Source organism: Nerophis ophidion, linkage group LG05 (assembly GCF_033978795.1).
Source record: "Nerophis ophidion isolate RoL-2023_Sa linkage group LG05, RoL_Noph_v1.0, whole genome shotgun sequence".
Classification (NCBI taxonomy): Eukaryota; Metazoa; Chordata; class Actinopteri; order Syngnathiformes; family Syngnathidae; genus Nerophis; species Nerophis ophidion.
In genome coordinates, this window is record NC_084615.1 from 80,304,238 (window position 1) to 80,319,894 (window position 15,657).

At 42.2% G+C, this 15,657-nt stretch overlaps 1 protein-coding gene across 1 annotated transcript in view; it reads right to left on the reverse strand.

The window, feature by feature from the left end:
• csf1ra (colony stimulating factor 1 receptor, a) overlaps nt 1–15,657 on the reverse strand; it is a 71,117-nt gene that overhangs the window by 29,511 nt on the left and 25,949 nt on the right. Inside the window, exons 8-12 of the mRNA XM_061902134.1 lie at nt 14,710–14,825; nt 14,514–14,625; nt 3,149–3,348; nt 1,632–1,723; nt 1,445–1,571 (exon numbers count right to left, since the gene is read on the reverse strand). Coding sequence (XP_061758118.1) covers nt 1,445–1,571; nt 1,632–1,723; nt 3,149–3,348; nt 14,514–14,625; nt 14,710–14,825 — 647 coding nt within the window. The remainder of the gene's footprint in view (nt 1–1,444; nt 1,572–1,631; nt 1,724–3,148; nt 3,349–14,513; nt 14,626–14,709; nt 14,826–15,657) is intronic.

Consider the following 15,657-nt stretch of genomic DNA (forward strand, 5'->3'; position numbering starts at 1 on the left):
TTGCTCAAAAAATAATAATGAATCAAAATCCAAAATTAAGGCTCCAATTATATAATCTCAAATATTCCACCTAAAAAAGTTATTGGGTGAAAATATTGCATATTTTGTGTTTTTTCCATTTTTTTCCCCTAATGTTGATCAAGAGATTTAAAACTTGAATAATAATGAAAATAATAATACAGAATAATGACACATTTTTAATATTCTTTTTGACCCAAATCCTTTGGGGTCCCCAGGATCCAAGTGGAGGCCTAAATGTACATTTTTTTTATGTGTATATTGCATTGGTTTAAAAAAATAAAAATAAGATAATGGCCCCCTTTTGCTTTGATTTTTCAGTGTGCGGCCCTCAGTGGAAAAAGTTTGGCAACCCTTGATTTAAACAATGTAATAAGGTTTTTCAAAATAAATAATAATAATAATAATAATAATAATAAATTGTATTAGTAAAAAAGCATTTTACGTTGAGCAAACAACTTCAAAGTGCCAGTGTAAAAAAAATTGTAATAATAATAATAATAAAAAGATAATAAACAAATTATAAAACTAAAAACAGCCCAATAGCTAGAACCAGCATGCATATCTACAAAAAGGCTTTTAAAAAATATAAAAATGTGTATATTTTTGCATCCCAAAAGAGTTAGTGCTGCAAGGGTTTCTGGGAATTTGTTCTGTTGTGTTTATGTTGTGTTACGGTGCGGATGATCTCCCGAAATCAACTCACGTTATGGAAAAAAATGCCAACGTGGAACTGCCATAATTATTATTGAAGTCACACAGTGCATTATTTTTATTTAACATTCCTCAAAACAGGAGCCTGGAATTTGGGGCATGCTCTCTCTGAGAGAGCATGAGGAGGTTGAGGGGGGTTTGAGGGGTAGGGAGTAGCAGTGGATGTATATTGTAGCGTCCTGAAAGAGTTAGTGCTGCAAGGGATACTGGGTATTTGATCTGTTGTGTTTATGTTGTGTTACGGTGCGGAGGTTCTCCCAAAATGTGTTTGTCATTCTTGTTTGGTGTGGGTTCCCAGTGTGGCGCATATTTGTAACAGCGTTAAAATTGTTTATACGGCCACCCTCAGTGTGACCTGTATGGCTGTTGACCAAGTATGCTTGCATTCACTTGTGTGTGTAGGGAAAAGCCGTAGATATAAAGCGATTGGGCCGGCACTCAAAGGCAATGGCGTTAAGGTTTTTTGGCGCTCTGTACTTCTCCCTACGTCCGTGTACCACTGCTTACAGCGGCGTTTTAAAAAGTCAAAAATGTCACTTTTCAAAACCAATACCGATAATTTCCGAAATTACATTTTAAAGCATTTATCGACCGATAATATCGGCAGTTCGATATTGTCGGACATCTCTGGTGCTAACTAATATTTAGGTTTGACTATTAGATTCCTGACAGGGTTTTTATTGTATTATTTCATAAAAAAAATGCTACAAACCCAGCTTGAGCTTGTCTCTTGGGAACTCCCATTTATCGTTGTAGGGCAGCTGCGTGGGGTCGATGAAGGTATAATTATTGCCATCCCTCGCCTCAATGATCTTCCATCGGATCTCATACCTGGGCTTCTGGTCAAGGGAGGCAGCAGATGTCATTCAATTCTGTGTTAGGATCCTACCATTCTCTACCTGCTTATATTTGTAGAGAAGAAACACCAGCAGCACGAGGAGGATGGATAGAATGCCTGCTGATCCAGTCAAGGTGGAAGTGAAAAGTTTATCTGCAAAACCACAGAAAGATCAGATTTAAGTGACCCACTTTTATGGAAGTAATTCATGTCGACATCACTAACAGATAAGGGAGAAAGGCCAGCAGCTGACCAGGACCATTTTTCATGCAGAATGTTAAATGGGATTCAGGTCAAATTAAAGGCCTACTGAAATGAGATGTTCTTATTTAAACGGGGATAGCAGCTCCATTCTATGTGTCATACTTCATCATTTCAACATATTGCCATATTTTTGCTGAAAGGATTTAGTAGAGAACATCCACGATAAAGTTGGCAACTTTTGGTCGCTAATAAAAAAGCCTTGCCTGTACCGGAAGTAGCAGACGATGTGCGCGTGACGTCACGGGTTGTGGAGCTCCTCACATCCTCACATTGATTACAATCATGGCCACCAGCAGCGAGAGCGATTCGGACCGAGAAAGCCACGATTTCCCCATTAATTTGAGCGAGGATGAATGATTTGTGAATGAGGAAAGTGAGAGTAAAGGACTACAAAAAAAAAAGACGAGGGCAGCGTGAGCGATTCAGATGTTATTAGACACATTTACTAGGACAATTCTAGAAAATCCCATATCTGCTTATTATGTTACGAGCTTTTTAGTGAGATTATATGGTCCTACCTGTACAGCCTGAAAGACGGAGGGGTGTGGCCACGGGTGTGGTGACCGCCAGTGTCTCCGAGGGAAGCCACGTTTCTCGACTAGGCGAAGGCAGCCGTTGGGACCGGGCTGAGATTTTTTTTTTTTTTTCCCTCCTCCACGGTGTAAGCATCCGACGGTCGGGGGCGGCTGGTGGGAGGAGGCAAGAGAGTCGCAGCTGCAGGAGGAACGACGACATCCGCTCATGTCTACGGAAAGAGCCGACTTAATACCACCATTTTATCACCGAAACCTGCCGGTTGACATGTGGTAGGGAACCATGTTTGCTGGACCGCTCTGTTCCATAGTGAAGCTTCACGTAATCTTTCGGGAATGTAAACAAGGAAACACCGGCTGTGTTTGTGTTGCTAAAGGCGGCCGCAATACACCGCTTCCCACCTACATCTTTCTTCTTTGACGTCTCCATTATTCATTGAACAAATTGCAAAGGATTCAGCAACACAGATGTCCAGAATACTGTGGAATTATGCGATTAAAGCACACGACTTGTAGCTGGGATCTGTGCTGGATCAAAATGTCCGATACAACCGGTGACGTCAAACGCACGCGTCATCATACCTCATCGTTTTCAGCAGGATACTTCGCGTGAAATTAAAAAATGCAATTTAGTAAAGTAAAGCGGGCGTATTGTCATGTGTTGCAATGTTAATATTTCATCATTGATATATAAACTATCAGACTGCGTGGTGGCTAGTAGTGGCTTTCAGTAGGCCTTTAAGTGACTTGAGAAAAATATATTCAAAAAAACCAAACAAACCAGAAACTTCCATGGCGAACGTGTCGCTGTCGACTCCGACGAGGTTAAAGGCCACACACTCGACTGTCATCCTCCGACTGGACGGTCCTACGGTCAGGACGCTCTCCACCTCCACAGCCCCGTACTCCTCCCTCTGGACCTCCACTGTCTGAGCCTGCAGTGGGATGGCCATCTGCATTCCTGTGTTGCTTTCGTTGCACCTGCCTCAAGGAAATATGTATACGGTTAGATATAAGTTCACACGCCTGTTTGATTTCTTCTCATGAGAATTTAGTAGGAAAGTCTGAAAAGGGCAGCAACATTTTTGGGGATGATGTCAGGCATACTTGCCAACCTTGAGACCTCCGAATTCGGGAGATTTGGTGGGCGGGGCCGGGGATGGTGGGGTTAAGGGGGGAGGAGTATATTTATTGCTAGAATTCACTGAAATCCAAGTATTTCTTATATATATATATTCATAAATATAAATAAAATAAATAATTGACTTTCAGTGAATTTTAGCTACATATACAGTATATATATTTTTATTTTATTATATAAATAAAAGAAATACTTGAATTTCAGTGTTCATTTATTTCCACATATACACACACATACACTCCTCTACTCTTGTTGTATTTGAAAGTGCAATGCTTAGCAGCCAGTAGCAAAGCCTTTGAAGGAGCATAGGTATGGGCAGCATCTGTGACATTTCATTTGCAGGAAAGGAGTGATTTTAGGGTTGAATTGTCCATCCTCGTTCTATTCTCTGTCACTTGTCGTCGCCATGACTGTCTCTTCCTCGTTCTTCTGCTCCGTCTCCTTCTTGTTGTGTGCGCAGTAGTGCACTCTCCAAAAGCCGACTGGGCCCTGATTATATGGCGGAAAAGGGAACGCGACGACAGGCTGTCCTCACTGACTTAAGTACGGCTGGAAATCGGGAGAAATTGTCCAGGGAGATTTTCGGGAGAGGCACAGGGTTGGCAAGTATGATGTCAGGTTTTGGTAGAGTAATTGTCCTCAAAGTCTATATGACTGACTTCTGTGCATGGCATTAAAGGGCTGGTTTACTAAGCTCTAAACAGTGTGTGCAATCTATAAAACAGCGCGTACAATTAGTGGACGAATTACAATTAAAAAATGGTGCAGACCGCCTTTTTTAAACGAGGTTTTTGTGTGTACCATACGGGTATCACAGAAACATTCTTGTTTACTGTTACTTATTTAAGTTTTCAAACATGCAGGAGACATGTACCACTTTTTATGGGTATTTTAGAAGCAGTCGTGCATTGCATCTACATAATACTTGCCCACACTCCCAAATTTCAGTACTCCTCCAGAAAATCTCCCGGGGCAATCATTCTCCCAAATTTCTCCCAATTTTCACTCGGACAACAATATCCGGGACGTGCCTTAAATGCCCTGCATATAGCTTCCTCTACAACCTGTCGTGACGTCCGCTTTTCCTCCATTCCAACAGCGTGCCGGCCCAATCACATAGTAAATGGGGCTTACATGTACACATACGTGAATGCAAGGCATACTTGATCAACAGCCATACAGGTCACCCTGAGAGTGGCCGTATAAATAACTTTAACACTGTTACAAATATGCGCTACATTATGAACCCATTCCAAACAAGAATGACAAACACATTTCGGGAGAACATCCGCACCATAACACAACAAACACCCATCCATCCATTGCTTGTAGCAGGGTGTATAAAATAGTCATGAATACAAAGGATTCTGGGTATTTGTTGTGTTGAGTTTATGTTGTGTTACTGTGAGGATGTTCTCCCGAAATGTGTTTGTCGTTCTTAATTGGTGTGGCTTCACAGCGTGGCGCATATTACTAAGAGTGTTAAAATTGTTTCTATCACAACCATTAGTGTACTCTGTGTCACCCAGTATGCCTTGCAGTCGTGTGCGTGTTGCCGCAGAAGCCACACACAACATGTTGCTGGACTGACAAGCAGATCGTACATGTTGTAGAAGGCGACATAGCCAATGGTTTCATAGCACGCCCTAATACTTATTATCTGGGTGCCTGCCGGCAGTCATTCAAGAGAATAATAGCGTCTCCTATTGTCTTCTTCGCTTTATGACACAGGTCATAAATGGCTCTTTGAATGGCAAAGGATACCGACCCTAGAACCATGTATATCAATATTTCCAGATGATTCAACTGCCACCCGCCCGAATCTAATTAAAATCAATTTTTTCTAGGGCTGGGCAACGATTAAAAATTTTAATCGAAGTTAATCGCACTATTTCTCCGATTAATCGTGATTAACTGCATTGTATACGCAATGCCCAATAATGAATTCAAAAGTAGTGTGCAGTGCACCTTTATTGGAATATTCTCCCACATGAACAAAAGCGCCAAAACATTTATTGTGCAAACACATTTTAAATCAGTCATTGTTAAACAGTAGCAGTTAAATAGCATATTTGATGAAAATCAACTCAAAAAATGTAAATACAAACATTTAAGCTTATTGCCACTGCCAAGGTATTTAAGTTATCCTGTTTGTTATGGAAAATAAATATAATCTACATACAAATCTCTGAGCCACAATCATAACATCTGAACAGGCAATTTCTGAGGTAACAGCAGAAACATTTTTTTTTATCAGGGATCTTATGTTTAAAAAACCTATATTATAGGTAGTGGACTGTTTTAGGGAATTTTTGATCAAATTATCCGTAGTAGCAATATTAATAATGTTGTGTTTATTCTGCGTAGTGCACTTAAAATAATTATGACCATATCTAGGAATTGATATGATGGGAATTTTCCGATTGTTTGCTTGGTGCTTTGATAAACTGAAGGCTTCATATACATGGTACTATATTGTGATGTTATGAGCCAGGGAAAAAAAGAACTACCCTACCCAGCATGCAACAGGAGTGAGGAGCATGTATAGGTTGTGTCGCCATGACGACATCTTGTATGTTGTGATATGCACGCTCTGAAAGCAAACGTTAAGAAGTCAGCCAACACTCCTGGTCTGCATTATTCATAAATAGACAGACAACACATATACTCCGCTGCTTCACAGGCCGCTGGATGTAGCCGGCAAAGTATTCCCATGCTAGCTAGCTGGTCTAGCAAGCACGCCTCATTCAGTCCAAAACGGCCCGATCTATCCACATCCAGAATTGTCTGGCGGTCGTAAGTGATCCCGGAGTGACCACGCTGTAAGCCAGCCATGACATTTGCAGAATTGTCTGGTATTTTTGCCAAATGTTCCATCTTTACCAAGAGCCCCTCCACGCCGGGCGACGCCATCTTTTTAAGAAAAGGCGTTAACAAAATAAAAGCATGTAAACAACATACGCAAATGTGCGATAAAATAATTGTCGGCATTAATAGATTGATGAGTTAACTCATAATTAACGCATTAATTTGCCCACCCCTGATTTTTTCGTCATGTCAACCTCCCGACCCGCGGTTTATCCGTGGACTCCGCGGATGAGAGTGCAAACTGCGCATCTCTACCACACGACTTCCCAAGGGATACGGTCGAATGCCTTCAAGATCACAAAGCACATGAAGACTGGTTGGGCAAACTCCCATGCACCCTCAAGGACCCTGCCAAGAGTATACTGTATATACAAAATAGAACAAACACCCAGAAACCCTTGCAACACTAACTCTTCCGGGACGCTAAAATATACATCCCTGCTACCACCAAACCCCGCCCCCCTCAACCCCACCCGCCACCTCCCATCTCCCGAATTCGGAAGTCTCAAGGTTGGCAAGTATGATCTACATTGACACCACTTTTTTCCTCTTTTACCGCTGAAAGTGCATAGGAAGGAGGCTGCACTACATGGTCAAGATGCAAGAAATGCATACTTCAAGAAATGTTTAATCATAAGGGATATTTGTTAGGAACAGTGGCGGACCGTGCATTACACACCTAGGCCTTCAGTGATGTCCTGTTTAGTCCGACTTTAATAAATACCTCTCATAATGGAATGTTTTTTATTGTCATTGCACAAGTACAACGAAAGTTAGTTTTCATCACAAATCCATACAGCAATGCACAGGGTTACAAAACAGGAATGCTGATGGTTCGTCACTCACGGCGTCCCTTAGAATGTGGGGGGAAAGGTAGATGTAGTAAAAATAAAAAGTCGATTTCAGATTTGGCTCCCTGCTTCAAGTTCCAACATACCATATGTTGTGAGGCAAATACGTGCGATGGGTGTTGTGGGATGTGTGTGTGCATCTGCACATTGTTCAGGATATAGTGTTGTTGTGTCTGTAGGCCTGGGGTCTCTCTGCAGGCGGTACTAGCAAAGTAGGGATGTCAGAACGGCTATCACTCTGATGTCCTTGAGGGGATGTTTTCAGAACATCCTTCGTCTGTTTAGAGCGGTGCCAAGACCATTTGAGGGAGTCAAATTTGAGACAAGGATTTTTGTTTTCCAACCGAGCAGATATTTCAATGGCTTGTCAGATCCAATCGTCCACAGTGGCTCTCAATTTGATACATTTCGACAAGCCTTTCAGTGATTTTGTCCAAATTATGATTCTGGTTAGAAATCACCACAGTCTGTGTTCCCACAGCCCGACCTGTGCCTTCCAGTGCGGCGGGCAGCCTTTGGGCTTCCAAAACGGCTGCCATAGTCTTCCGAATTTGACGATACACCAAAGCAATGCCCAACTCATATTACGCCTATACTGGCTCACCTGCACTGGCTTCCTGTGCACTTAAGATGTGACTTTAAGGTTTTACTACTTACGTATAAAATACTACACGGTCTAGCTCCAGCCTATCTTGCCGATTGTATTGTACCATATGTCCCGGCAAGAAATCTGCGTTCAAAAGACTCCGGCTTATTAGTGATTCCTAGAGCCCCAAAAAAGTCTGCGGGCTATAGAGCGTTTTCCGTTCGGGCTCCAGTACTCTGGAATGCCCTCCCGGTAACAGTTTGAGATGCTACCTCAGTAGAAGCATTTAAGTCTCACCTTAAAACTCATCTGTATACTCTAGCCTTTGAATAGACCTCCTTTTTAGACCAGTTGATCTGCCGCTTCTTTTCTTTCTCCTATGTCCCCCCCTCCCTTGTGGAGGGGGTCCGGTCCGATGACCATGGATGAAGTACTGGCTGTCCAGAGTCGAGACCCAGGATGGACCGCTCGTCGGGACCCAGGATGGACCGCTCGCCTGTATCGGTTGGGGACATCTCTACGCTGCTGATCCGCTTGAGATGGTTTCCTGTGGACGGGACTCTCGCTGCTGTCTTGGAGCCACTATGGATTGAACTTTCACAGTATCATGTTAGACCCGCTCGACATCCATTGCTTTCGGTCCCCTAGAGGGGGGGGTTGCCCACATCTGAGGTCCTCTCCAAGGTTTCTCATAGTCAGCATTGTCACTGGCGTCCCACTGGATGTGAATTCTCCCTGCCCACTGGGTGTGAGTTTTCCTTGCCCTTTTGTGGGTTCTTCCGAGGATGTTGTAGTCGTAATGATTTGTGCAGTCCTTTGAGACATTTGTGATTTGGGGCTATATAAATAAACATTGATTGATTGATTGATTGAACTCAATCAGCAGGTGCCCTGCGATCACAGTTCCAAATAGAGAGATGTCTTCCACGTTCTTGACGGAAAGCACTGGTAGGCAAATGATTCTGAATCTCTTCCACGAGTCTCTCACCTACCCCGCAGCCATCGTTGCATCAGGGCAGCCATGCTTCCCTGAACTTCTTTTAACCTTCAAGAAGTTTGAGTTGAAAGTCCAGCTTATCAGTTCAATCAGAATCACGTTGGGAAATTAATAATTTCAGCACAATCCCATTCAAGATCAGACAAACATTACAGGGAGACGGCCAGCAGTCTGCCAACTTAAAAAATTGTGAGATACAGGTAAACAATGTGGGGGGAGAAATCAGTCTAAGCCTGGGAGAGGGGGTCCAGACTGAGACCAAGGGAAAAACAACTCATAGCCATAGCACACAGCACACACATCAAAGAACACATAAGAACATTAAAGACATTAAAAGAGCAGAGCTGATGCATTCAGCCACTTCTACATCAATCAATCAATCAATCAATGTTTATTTGTATAGCCCTGAATCACTAGTGTCTCAAAGGGCTGCACAAGCCACAATGACATCCGCCGTTCAGCGCCCACAAATGGGCAAGGAAAATCTCACAACCCAGTGGGACGTCGACATACAGCTACAGTATGAATAAAAGTAACATATACACTGTGGTGGCCTCTGCGGTGTTCCACGCCATCGTCTGCTGGGGTGAAGGGAGCATGGCCAGAGACAGGAGCAGACCCAACAAAGCAACCAAGAGAGCAGGTTCTCAGATTTCAGAGGACAGCTCAGAAAAAGAGGCTTTTAAAAGTATACTTATCAAATGTTCTTGTAATCAGACAATATTTTCAGCCCAGAGGGAATTTCCTTTTTTGGTGGATTGCTACGCCCACTTCCTGTTAAGTATCAGGAAGTGTTGACAGGGAAGGGACTGTTGATACGGGTCGGTTGCCATGGTAGCCTCTTTAAATTGGGTCAGGTGTAAGCACGGGCAGGGCGATTGGAAGACAAACAGTTTTGGACCATGTCGTGTCGTGAGTTGTTGTGACGACACAGTAATAACCTGCCATTCAAGGTCAGCATACCTTTTGTGATATAGCATACATTTGATTTAATTTAATAGCTTGAAAATAAACGGATTGTCATATCCAACCACAAAACTACAGTACTGGACATTCTGTCATTTACACGCGTCAAACTGGTCAACACAGTATCAGCCCAGAGGTAAGGGCTGGACACGGGCTATTTGGACGCACTTTTACAAACCAGTAAACCCGCATCAGCAATTTAAAAATATCTCTAGGTGAGTCTGTCAAAATTAAAATAATTGTAAAAACATATTCAACGTGAAATAAAATATCTAAACTCACTACTAGCAGCACCCATTGGAAGCTGTCAGCTCGTAGTTGGTTGATTAGATTGAAAGTAGGAGACAAACCATTTCACTGACTAGGAAATGTTAGCTCACTCTGGTTGTCGACCAACCTTGTCTCACCAGATCTAGCTTCTCTAGAAATTACCTTCTTAAAAATGGCCTGGCAAGTGCAAACCCCGTTTCCATATGAGTTGGGAAATTGTGTTAGATGTAAATATAAACAGAATACAATGATTTGCAAATCCTTTTCAAGCCATATTCAGTTGAATATGCTACAAAGACAACATATTTCATGTTCAAACTCATAAACTTAATTTTTTTGCAAATAATAATTAACTTGGAATTTCATGGCTGCAACACGTGCCAAAGTAGTTGGGAAAGGGCATGTTCACCACTGTGTTACATCACCTTTTCTTTTAACAACACTCCATAAACGTTTGGGAACTGAGGAAACTAATTGTTGAAGCTTTGAAAGTGGAATTCTTTCCCATTCTTGTTTTATGTAGAGCTTCAGTCCTTCAACAGTCTGGGGTCTCCGCTGTCGTATTTTACGCTTCATAATGCACCACACATTTTCCATGGGAGACAGGTCTGGACTGCAGGCGGGCCAGGAAAGTACCCGCACTCTTTTACTACAGAGCCACGCGTTGTAACACATGGCTTGGCATTGTTTTGCTGAAATAAGCAGGGGCGTCTATGATAACGTTGCTTGGATGACAACATATGTTGTTCCAAAACCTGTATGTACTTTTGAGCATTAATGGTGCTTTCACAGATGTGTAAGTTACCCATGCCTTGGGTACTAATACACCCCCATACCATCACACATGCTGGCTTTTACACTTTGCGCCTATAACAATCTGGATGGTTATTTTCCTCTTTGTTCCGGAGGACACCACGTCCACAGTTTCCAAATATAATTTGAAATGTGGACTCGTCAGACCACAGAACACTTTTCCACTTTGCATCAGTCCATCTTAGATGAGCTCGGGCCCAGCGAAGCCGGCGGTGTCTTCGATGTTGTTGATAAATGACTTTCGCTTTGCATAGTAGAGTTTTAACTTGCACTTACAAATGTTGCAGCCAACTGTAGTTACTGACAGTGGTTTTATGAAGTGTTCCTGAGCCCATGTGGTGATATCCTTTACACACATATGTTGGTTTTTGATGCAGTACCGCCTGAGGGGTCAAAGGTCTGTAATATCATGGCTTACGTGCAGTGATTTCTCCAGATTCTCTGAACTGTTTGAGGATATTAAGGGGGCGTAGATTTTACGGACCGTAGATGGTAAAATCCCTAAATTCCTTGCAATAGCTCGTTGAGAAATGTTGTTCTAAAACTGTTTGACAATTTGCTTACAAAGTGGTGACCCTCACCCCATCCTTGTTTGTGAATTACTTAGCATTTCATGGAAGCTGCTTTTATAGCCAATCATGGCACCCACCTGTTCCCAATTAGCCTGCACACCTGTGGGATGTTCCAAATAAGTGTTTGATGAGCATTACTCAACTTTATCAGTATTTATTGCCACCTTTCCCAACTTCTTTGTCACATGTTGCTGGCATCAAATTCTAAAGTTAATGATTATTTGCACAAAAAAAAAGTTTATGAGTTTGAACATGAAATATGTTGTCTTTGTAGCATATTCAACTGAATATGGCTTGAAAAGGATTTGCAAATCATTGTATTCTGTTTATATTTACATCTAACACCATTTCCCAACTCATATGGAAACAGGGTTTGTATTTATCCGCAACCTAATCCACTTTTTGCTCTCAAATGACTCCGGTGCAGTTCAGTTGATTTGCAAAGCACTTTCTGCTTTCAGGTTTCTCCAGTGAGTCACAAGTGAGTATCCAATCAGAGGAGGTGTTGATGTCACTTTCACCGCTTCAGCATGTGGCAAATTAAGGAGGCCTACTGTCAACAACTCGTGATGTGTTTGTCCCGATCGGCGGTGCAGCTTGCTGCGAGGTTTGTTCTCCCGGAATGCAGAACGGACGACTCTCCGGACGAAAACGTGAAGGTAGGAGATGATTTAATAATCATAAACCATAGCTTGTTCCAAAAAGACGGATACAAACAAAGAAAAGTGTGCCGATCGCACGGGAAGCCAAGGCAAAAACTTAGCACAGGAATCTAGAACAGGAAAACACCAACGTAAGAGTTGCATACCGCAAACAATGAAGCCACACCGACTGAGGTGAGCAACGTGAATAAATAGCTCTCTGATTAGTGCTCAACAGCAGGTGAATGTGCCGACTAATCAGAGGCAGGTGAAACTACTTAGTACCCATGCTAACCAAAACAAACACCCAAAGTGCACAAAAGAGGAACTAAGGGAGTACAAAACTAACAGAACATAACTTAACAAAACATGATCTGGACCACGGATCAGGACACTGTTTGGCCCCCACACCTGTCTATCAACTGTATGTGCCCTGTTGACCTACACTGCAAGGCATCCACGCTACATTATTCGACACCAAAAAGAATCTATTTGTTATTATTGTCAGGCTTGCCCCTGACAGTTTGTGTGTGTTTTACTTTTTCTTCTGTGTGTGCGTAGTATTCTTGCCATCTCTGTCGTAGCATAGCTGTCGTCGGTAAAGTGTGCGGAACAAACGAGGGACTTTCGCATCTTTTGGCCACTGTTGCAACTTGAATCCCTCCCTGTTGGTGTTGTTACACCCTCCGACAACACACCCACCAGGCATAATGTCTCCAAGGTACGGGAAAACAGTCAAAAAAACGTAAAACAGAGCTGATTTGACTTGGTGTGTGTAATGAGATTGAGAAAATGGCGGATTGCTTCATGTTGTGACGTCACGGGTCCAACAGGCCATCAATTGAAAGGCGTTTACATCGCCAAATCCACCCTTTTAGAGTTCAGAAATCGGTTGAAAAAACATATGTTCTTTTTTCTGCACCATCAAGGTATATATTGACGCTTACATAGGTCTGCTGATAATGTTCCCCTTTAAGAAATGTTAGTGGCTAGCTAGTTAAAATGGAATATTGTGATTTCACAAGACTGACTTAGAAGTGATCATTTGAAAATGTTCAATTTGAAAAATGTGCACTTAGAGCAGGGGTGTCAAACTTAAATACAGAGTGGGCCAAAATTTAAAAGTGAACAAAGCCGAGGGCCGAGGTTGAACAAATGAACCATTTAATAGGGACCCAAACAAGTTGTGCATTGAATATTGAACAAGCAAGGCTTATATAACTTTATAGTGATATGCAAAATTGAGTTTAAAATAATAATAATAATACATAAAAAATATCAATAGCATATGAAATCAAATTTAAATAAAAATTGAATGCCTCTTTTGTATTTGCAGCCTTCTGAGGTAAATATTAACATTAACTTTTTCCAGAGGCTAATACATTTGAAAATAAAATAATGAATACATCAACCATTCAGGGCTTTTTTACTGCTCACTTAATGTCAGGGCTCAGGTTGGTGGGGTTAGGGGGGCGGGGTTTGTTGGTAGCGGGGAAGGGGTGTATATTGTAGCAGTCCAGAAGAGTTAGTGCTGAAAGGGGTTCTGGGTATTTGTTCTGTTGTGTTTATGTTGTGTTACGGTGCAGATGTTCTCCCAAAATGTGTTGGTCATTCTTGTTTGGTGTGGGTTCACAGTGTGGCGCATATTTGTAACAGTGTTAAAGTTGTTTATACGGCCACCCTCAGTGTGACCTGTATGCTGTTGACCAAGTATGCCTTGCATTTACTTACATTTGTGTAGAAGCCACATATATTACGTGACTGGGCCGGCACGCTGTTTGTGAGGAGGGAAAACAGACTTGATGACAGGTTGTAGGGGACGCTAAAGGCAGTGCCTTACATCCCCAATATTGTTGTCCGGGTGGAATTCGGGAGAATGGTTGCACCGGGAGATTTTCGGGAGGGGCACTAAAATTCGAGAGTCTCCTGGGAAATCGGTGAATGCGGTGTTACAGCAGCACCGCTGTTTAACACCGGCAGGCCAGCTCTAATGTTAATTTTATATTGCCTCAAGGGCCAAATGAAATTAGACAGCGGGCCAGAGTTTGACACCTATGACTTAGAGAAAATATAAAAATGAAGTGATGCATATTGATATTTATCGGTTTCTATATATATTTATTGTGAGAAATAATTAAGATGATCAGTGTTTCCACAAAGATAAATATAATTAATTATTAATTACAACATAGAGTTAAAGGTAAATTGAGCAAATTGGCTATTTCTGGAAATGTATTTAAGTATGTATCAAACTGGTAGCCCTTTGCAGTACCCAAGAAGTAGCTCCTGCTTTCAAAAAGGTTGGTGACCCCCGTACCAACGCGATAGCCAGCACTGCTCTTGAGGTTTTGAGGGATTGAGGTTCAACACTGACATGTTGTGACAAGTCTCCCCTCAACTCTGATGAGAAGACAACATTCTTTCACATGGCAGAGACTCACGTGGGTCGTATTCCAAAGCACTGGTACCAGATGATTCTCGGGGCAGGATAGCCGAAGGATGTGCAAGTCAGAGTGGTCACGTTTTCCCACCTCACCATGGCAACGGGTCTCTCTGGCAGAGCGGGGATAAGATAACCGTGAAAAAAAAATCCTCGTCAATTCCGTACTGCGACCAGAAAGAGGTGAGGATACTTACGATACATCTGGACTTGGAAGGTGACGGAGGCGTTGGTCAGGTTGCTTCTGGCATAGAAGGTGTACTGGCCTTGCTCCTGAGAGTTCATCCTCTTCAGCTGCAGCGTGGCGTGGTATCTGGTGAGGAAAATAGAAAGAGGAATAACATGGTGACTAATTTGAAAGTCAGACACCTAACGTCCGTATTAAACACAACCAGCTTTATTACAAAACCCAAAACCGGGGAAGTTGGCAGGTTGTGTAAATGGTAAATAAACACAGAATACAATGAATCCTTTTCAACTTATATTCCATTGAATAGACTGCAAAGACAAGATACTTAATTTTCAAACTGAGAAACTTTGTTATTTTTACGCTAATTGAGAACAGGTGGGTGCCATAATAGTGTAAAAATAGCTCAATAAAATGCTCAATCATTCACAAACTAGGACAGGGCGAGGGTCGTTACATTGTAAAAAAAAATGTGTGTGCAAATTGTCGAACAGTTTAAGAACAATATTTCTCAACGAGTTATTGCAAGGTATTTAGGGATTTCACCATCTGCGGTCCATAATATCATCAAAAGGTTCAGAGAATCTGGAGAAATCACTGCATGTAACATTGAATACCCGTGTCCTTTGATCCCTCAGGCAGTACTGCATCAAAAAAAAGATATCAGTGTGTAAAGGATATCACCAAATGAGGTCAAGAACCCTTCAGAAAACCTAAGTCTGTAACTAGAGTTGGTCACTACATTTGTAAGTCCAAATTAAAACTCTATTTTGCAAGGCAAAAGCCATTTATCAACAACACCCAGAAATGCCGCAGTCTTCGCTGGGCCAGAGCTCATCGAGGATGGACTGATGCAAAGTGAAAAAGTGTTCAGTGGTTTTTGGAAACTGTGGACGTGGAAAATAATCATCCGGACTGTTATAGGCGCAAAGTTGAAAAGCTGGCATCTGTGATGGTA